General features: G+C 44.5%; 2 protein-coding genes across 2 annotated transcripts in view; one reads left to right on the top strand and one right to left on the bottom strand.

The window, feature by feature from the left end:
- LOC112141007 (solute carrier family 22 member 2) overlaps positions 1–2,441 on the top strand; it is an 8,608-nt gene extending 6,167 nt beyond the window's left edge. The window contains exons 9-12 of the mRNA XM_036215688.1: positions 1–92; positions 161–273; positions 351–450; positions 590–2,441. The exon at positions 1–92 is cut by the window's left edge and continues 15 nt beyond it. Of these exons, the coding sequence (XP_036071581.1) occupies positions 1–92; positions 161–273; positions 351–450; positions 590–650 (366 nt within the window). The 3' untranslated portion in view covers positions 651–2,441. The remainder of the gene's footprint in view (positions 93–160; positions 274–350; positions 451–589) is intronic.
- Positions 633–7,518, bottom strand: part of plg (plasminogen) — a 14,390-nt gene continuing 7,504 nt past the window's right edge. The window contains exons 15-19 of the mRNA XM_024264055.2: positions 3,049–3,123; positions 2,828–2,968; positions 2,509–2,615; positions 2,174–2,319; positions 633–962 (exon numbers count right to left, since the gene is read on the bottom strand). Coding sequence (XP_024119823.1) covers positions 801–962; positions 2,174–2,319; positions 2,509–2,615; positions 2,828–2,968; positions 3,049–3,123 — 631 coding nt within the window. The 3' untranslated portion in view covers positions 633–800. The remainder of the gene's footprint in view (positions 963–2,173; positions 2,320–2,508; positions 2,616–2,827; positions 2,969–3,048; positions 3,124–7,518) is intronic.

The following is a 7,518-nucleotide window of genomic DNA, read 5'->3' as shown; positions in this document are numbered from 1 at the left end:
ATGGTGGTGGCCTGCATCGGCCGGCTGGGGATCACCATGGCGTTCGAGATGGTGGTGTTCGTCAACACGGAGCTGTACCCCACCTTTGTCAGGTGAGTTCCTGAGGACCGGGAGTCCTGATCGTGAGTTTGAAGACCTTCATTTGGACCTCTGGATGCAGGAACCTGGCGGTGTCGGTCTGCTCCACCCTCTGCGACGTCGGGGGCATCGTCTCGTCTTTCATCCTCTACAGACTGGCCGTCATCTGGCTGGAGCTGCCGCTCATCATATTCGGTGCGTTTTGGCGTCTTCATCTGTCACATGTTTAACCCCCCATACTCTCACCAACATGGACTCCCGTGTGTCTCTAGGAGTCGTGGCTCTCGTAGCTGGAGGTTTGGTTCTTCTTCTGCCTGAAACCAGAGGAGTTCCTCTGCCGGAAACCATCGACGATATCGAGTTCCCCCAACGGTCAGCGGCAGATAGAACGTTCCAGAGCACCAACCGATCAGTTTGACTGTTTTAGCTGAAAATCGGTCACAAACCCACAGATCTTCAGGATTCCAGATCTGAGATCTTTACTGATGTTCACCTCTCTGCTTCTTTTCAGGAAGAATGAAAATCAACCAAAGAAGAAACTTTTGAAGCCAAACGACGAAACATCAGTTTGATCTTTATTTGACGTGAAGGTCACGACCTTTCCTCCATACAAACATGTTTGCTCTATAAGTCGCTTCTCTTATGGAAATGTCATGTGATACAGATGATTGACAGGAAGCAGTGAAGAAATCAGGATTAGTATAGAGCCATAGTAGATCAGATTAGCCGGCTTTCATGGTTGTCTCAATCCAGTCGATAAACTTCGAGACACGAACGTAAACGCCGGGTTTCATGGCGTTGGCGCAGCCCAGACCCCAGGAGGTCACTCCCTGGACCACGTACTTGTTCTGGGACAAACACACTAGAGGGCCGCCGCTGTCCCCCTGCAGAGAGAACAGCTTCACTCAGATCAGACAGAAACCTGTTAGAGACCAGATTCAGAAACCTAAGACCAGATTCAGACCGAAACTTGATAAAGACCAGATTCTGATATGAACCTGAGACCAGATTTAGACTAAAACCTGATGAAGACCAGATTCAGATGTAAACCTGATGGAAACCAGATTCAGACTCAAACCTGATGTAGACCAGAATGAGATATAAACCTGATGAAGACCAGATTGAGACATAAACCTGATAACGACCAGATTTAGACTAAAACTTGATGGACACCAGATTCAGACTCAAACCTGATGTAGACCAGATTGAGATATAAACCTGATAACGACCAGATTCTGATATAAACCTGAGACCAGATTTGGACTAAAACCTGATGGAGACCTGATGGAGACCTGATTCAGACCGAAACTTGATGAAGACCAGATTCAGATGTAAACCTGACGAAGACCAGATTCAGACTCAAACCTGATGTAGACCAGATTGAGATATAAACCTGATGTAGACCAGATTGAGATATAAACCTGATGTAGACCAGATTGAGATATAAACTAGATAACGACCAGATTCTGATATAAACCTGAGACCAGATTTAGACTAAAACCTGATGAAGACCAGATTGAGATATAAACTTGATAACGACCAGATTCTGATATAAACCTGAGACCAGATTTAGACTAAAACCTGATGGAAACCAGATTCAGACTCAAACCTGATGAAGACCAGATTGAGATATAAACTTGATAACGACCAGATTCTGATATAAACCTGAGACCAGATTTAGACTAAAACCGGATGGAGACCAGATTCAGACTCGAAGACCACCAGGACTCCACGTTAGTCTTACATCAAACCATTAAAAACTCATCCTGTATTTGATCCGTTTGTTTTGCTTCACAACTCAAGTGTCCTAAAGGAGGACGTCCAGTCCCATACCATGACACTCCACCGTCATGTCAGACCCAGATGTTCCACTCAGTTCTTGGTGTTTTTTCTGACTGTTGGCTCATGGACCCTGACCTGAACAGAGTCCAGAGAGGTCAGAGCTTCTCTCCACCTGCTCATGCATCTTTCATGACCTCCTGGATGAGTCCTCGTCGTTCTTGGACTCATTTTGATTCAATTCATTTAAGCAAAACCATGAGGAGACAGGAGGTGAAAGCTCCTCCTCCACTCCTCAGGTTGGGGGTTCTGGTACCTGACAGCTGTCGTGTCCTCCGTCCCGGTTCCCAGCACACATCTCGTGACTTTTCACTCTCCCGTTCAGGTATGAAGGACTGTTGCAGACTTTGTTCTCGATCACAGGGAATCCCGTCTCCTTCAGGACGCCGTCCCCTCCCGTTCCTGCAACAGAAATCCCGATCAGCTTCCCATTCTGCCATGACCACGGATCTCTGCATGTCTCATCAGTTTCTGTCATTTCTGTCAAACTTTAAACTAATACAGATGTTTGTGGATGAAAAAGATGTTCTCTGGTTTTTGTTCAAACGTGTTTTGAGGTTTTCAGTGAAACCTTCCGTCTGCGCGACCAACCTTGAGTTTCGCCCCAGCCGGTCACATAGCAGCCGGTGTCTCTGGGGACGGTGTAGTCCTTCTCAGGCAGACAGGCGGGCAGCACTTTGTCATTGATGTCTGCAGGTCTGTGCAGAGAAAAAGTTCAGGGCAACAGAATCCAAACTGCAAACAGCACTTTAACCAGATGCTACAACCACTACTGAAAAATCGGTTCAGTCCCAAAATCTGAGGTTTCCTCAAAACCGTATGGACTAATTTAGGAAAAGAAATCCGCCTCAGAATCTCTGCAGAACAGCAGCAGTCCTTCCGTTCTCTAAACCTCCTCCTCTGATCTGACCTGTCCAGCTTCAGCAGAGCGATGTCCACCCCGGCGGGGCCCTGGACTATCTTCTCCAGCCTGCGCTCCTGCTTGGTTGTCTCAGTGGCCCGTTCCTTGTGGATTCCCATCAGAACTTTGTAGGCGGACGGCCGACTGGACCTGCAGCAGCAGAACAGCGTCAGCGTCGGATCGGCAGAGGTTCTGCTCGCTGTGCTGCAGACGTTCACGTCTCTGCTAACCTCTCCAGACAGTGTTTAGCAGTGAGGACCCACTGAGGATCGATCAGAGTTCCTCCACAGAAATGGATTCCAGAACTGAAAGACAACACAGACACTCATGACATGGGAGGGGCATGGTGTAGCACACACAATGCACATTAAACGGACACAATTCTGATGAGTTTAATGTTAAAGATTTTACATCATATCTACACTACAACATAAACATGTGTGCACATGCATAAACACACAAACACACTGATAAACAATTTAAATGTAAATGTCAGGAAAGAGAATAACTCCAGACAGAATACTGAAGAACAGAGGAGCTGTGTGAATCAGAAAAAACGGACGGATGGATGAATGGATGGATGATGGATGGATGATGGATGGATGGATGGATGGATGGATGGATGGATAGATGATGATGATGGATGGATGATGGATGGATGGATGGATGGATGATGGATGGATGATGGATGGATGATGGATGGATGGATGGAGTCTCTCCTGCTCATCAGAGGAAGTATAAAAGGAACCGACGCTGCAACTCAAATGAACCAATCAGAGGCCGGAGTTCAGGACTGGAGAACAGTAGGTTACCCTCTTTGGATGGGTGGAGTGTTCCTGCCCCAGGGGGAGGAGTCAAAGTATCTTTGGCTTGTGTCAAAGAGATTCTGTCAAACCATCCAGAGCTCAGGAGGGGAAGCAGTTTTCTGCAGGGACTGTTTCTGGTGCAGGTGGGGATCTGTTGACTACAACTGTGGACATTGTCAGGTAGTGGAAGGAATACATTAAGGATCTCCTCAATCCTGCTGACAAGCCTCCTCTCGAGAAGGCTTCAATCTACAAGATCTACAGTTACTGGAGTGAGAAGGACAGGCGGCAAAATCAGGTGAAATTTAACTGCCCAAGCAGCCGATTTGCACTTATTTAGGGTCATTTATCAAGATTTTTCATTTCTAGATGATAATTATAAGAACATTTCATAGGCAGTCTATGAGTAGTTCAGGTGCTAATTAAAAATCAAAATTAGTGGCGTAGTTTAATTCATTTTACAAGATACATGGCTTGTTAAGATGTGAGAGATCATACGGTTGAACTATAGATGTGAACCCTCAGTGTTGTTCATCGTGGTCGAAGGAGCGCTTGGTGAGTCTCTGTGTTTACTCAGACGCACAAAAACTGAGAGGAACGTTGGTTACACCCTTACTAGTTTCCCATGAGTCAGAGCTGTAAAATAATTGTTAAAAAAGAACAGATATCTTTGATAAAAGCTGTAATGTGCAAACAAGATCATTTAGAACTTAGTGTCTTTTTTAGCTTTTTCAATTTTTTATAGGATAATTTGTTTTGGAGTCTGTATGTTGATTCATTTCTTTAGTCTTTTATTTTATTTGGACTTTTTTTAACAGCTAACTACCATCACATCATTTGATGAACTTAATAAGCTGGACATCCTTAGAGTGCTTTGATGTTGGCAGAGTTTCCAAAATACTGTGATGACATCATTTTACATCACTCCTTTGATGTCATCACAAGGCTTTGATATCGGGAGGGACCAAAGCAGTGTGATGTCAGTGATGTCAAATGATGTCATCACTTCTGTGATGACATCATTTGACATCATAGGAGTGATGTGTAATGATGTCATCACAGCAGTGATCACCATCACTTGAAGCTCAAATTGATCCTGATCCCCTCATCAGATCAGTTTGCTTTCTACACTTCAAGCAAAGACCAAGGCAAGAAACCGTATAGTATAAAACAACATAAAAATGGTTCTTAAAAACTTTTTCAAGATTTTCAAGAACACCAGGAAATCCCCCAAGGAATACATGGGACCATCAAAAGACACTAAAGAATGCAAACAAGAGGATTCTTTAGTTGAATGCTCTGAATCTCAGTGTCTGAAACTGAGAAACATAGCACTCCGAGCAGAGCTTCAATCTCTTCAAAAGGATGAGTTTGACCTTCTGGAAAAACGGGACGGTCTTAGAAACTTGTTCACCCAATTAGAAGACCAAGAAGCTGAATATGAAAAAGCTCAAGCAAACACGCTGGAACTGAAAAAACAAGATGACGAGGAGATCAAAGAAACTGAAAAGCTTCAGGACAAGCTTTCTACTTTGTCAAAGCACAAAGACAAACTTGTCACTGTAAAAGCCAAACGAAGAGCTGCCCAAAAGCCGAAACGTGTAGTGAGGAAGTCCCTGACTGCAGAGAAAAAGGAGGCAACCCAACAGAGACTCAAGGAACTTGAACGACGATGGAAATATTTTGGAAAGATTCATCCAAAATCTGCTTTTCATAAACGTCAAGTTCCTTCACTGAGATTCCAAGGATTGAAACGGCCAAAACGTGGAGTGAGGAAGCATCTGAATGCAACTGAAAAGGAAGCTCTCCAGCAGAGACTCAAGGGACTTGAACGAGGTTGGAGGTGTTTTGGAAAGATTCACCCGAAACCTTGTAATCGCAAACGTCAAGTTCCCTCAGTGAGATTTCAAGGACTGAAACGGCCAAAACGTGGAGTGAGGAAGCATCTGACTGCAGCTGAAAAAGCAGCTCAACAGCAGAGACTCAAGAAACTTGAACGAGGTTGGAGGTGTTTTGGAAAGATTCACTCAAAACCTTGTAATCGCAAACGTCAAGTTCCTTCAGTGAGGTTCCAAGGACTGAAACGGCCAAAACGTGGAGTGAAGAAGCATCTGACTGCAGCTGAAAAAGTAGCTCAACAGCAGAGACTCAAGGGACTTGAACGAGGTTGGAGATATTTTGGAAAGATTCATCCAAAATCAGGTTTTTGCAAACGTCAAGTTCCTTCAGTGAGATTCCAAGGACTGAAACGGCCAAAACTTGCAATTAGGAAGCCCCTGACTGCAGCTGAAAAAGTAGCACAACAGCAGAATCTCAAGAAACTTGAACGAGGTTGGAGATATTTTGGAAAGATTCATCCAAAATCAGGTTTTTGCAAACGTCAAGTTCCTTCAGTGAGGTTCCAAGGACTGAAACGGCCAAAACATGTAGTAATAAGGCCCCTGACTGCAGCTGAAAAGGAAGCTGTCCTACAGAAACTCAAGGAACTTGAACGAGGTTGGAGGTGTTTTGGAAAGATTCACTCAAAACCTTGTAATCGCAAACGTCAAGTTCCCTCAGTGAGGTTCCAAGGACTGAAACGGCCAAAACGTGGAGTGAGGAAGCATCTGACTGCAGCTGAAAAAGTAGCTCAACAGCAGAGACTCAAGGGACTTGCACGAGGTTGGAGATATTTTGGAAAGATTCATCCAAAATCAAGTTTTTGCAAACGTCAAGTTCCCTCAGTGAGATTCCAAGGACTGAAACGGCCAAAGCGTGGAGTGAGGAAGCATCTCACTGCAGCTGAAAAAGAAGTTTACCAGCAGAGTCTTAAGAAACTTGAACGAGGTTGGAGGCGTTTTGGAAAGATTCATCCAAAATCAGGTTTTCGCAAACGTCAAGTTCCTTCACTGAGATTCCAAGGACTGAAACGGCCAAAACATGTAGTGAGGAAACCCCTGACTGCAGCTGAAAAGGAAGCTCTCCAACAGAAACTCAAGGAACTTGAACGTGGATGGAGGTGTTTTGGAAAAATTCAGCCTGCGAAACCTGCTGTTACCAAACCAGTTCCTGACGTTAGCAAATCAGTTCCTGCTGTTGGAAACCAAGAATTTAAACGTCCAAAACCTGCAGTGAAGAAGCCCCTGACTGCAGCTGAAAAGGAAGCTCACCAGCAGAAGCTCAAGGAACTCGAAAAGGGATGGAAAAGTTTTGGAAAGATTCATCCTCCGAAACCTGCTGTTAACAAACCTCAAGTTCCTTCAGTGAGATTCCAAGGACTGAAACAGCCCAAACCTGCAGTGAAGAAACCCCTGACTGCAGCTGAGAAGGAAGCTCACCAGCAGAGACTGAAGGAACTTGAACGAGGTTGGAATTCTTCCACACGTCTATAGGGGGTTGTCATCGGTTTACTACTAGCTGATCTCCTGACTCAGGTGTTTTTATGTTCTGACTGACTGAACACACCTGTTCCAGGTGATCAGCAAGCAGGGTGGTAGATCTCAAGGACCAGGATTGAGCAGCCAAGTTCTCCATTTTCTTCTAAATTGGAATTTGGGAATTTTTGTTGCTCCTACCGGAAATGAAAAAGGACCTGCTCTTCACCGCACAATCAGAGATCAGTAAGAGGACTGATCTAAATACATGGGTATTTGAAAAAAGAGGGAGGTGCGATGGTTTGTTGGGTCGACATTGATTAGTGATAGACTCGTGTCTATCTGGGTTTTCTAAGATTATTAGCTTTGTAGGACTTTAGATTATGTGGGTTTAAAAAAAGAAGATGGCACGTTGGTTTGTTGGGTCGACATTGATTAGTGATAGACTCGTGTCTATCTGGGTTTTCTAAGATTATTAGCTTTGTAGGACTTTAGATTATGTGGGTTTAAAAAAAGAAGATGGCACGTTGGTTTGTTGGGT

Source organism: Oryzias melastigma, linkage group LG15 (assembly GCF_002922805.2).
Source record: "Oryzias melastigma strain HK-1 linkage group LG15, ASM292280v2, whole genome shotgun sequence".
Classification (NCBI taxonomy): Eukaryota; Metazoa; Chordata; class Actinopteri; order Beloniformes; family Adrianichthyidae; genus Oryzias; species Oryzias melastigma.
Note: the sequence above shows the minus strand (reverse complement) of the source record. Positions and strands in the feature narration are given on the sequence as shown.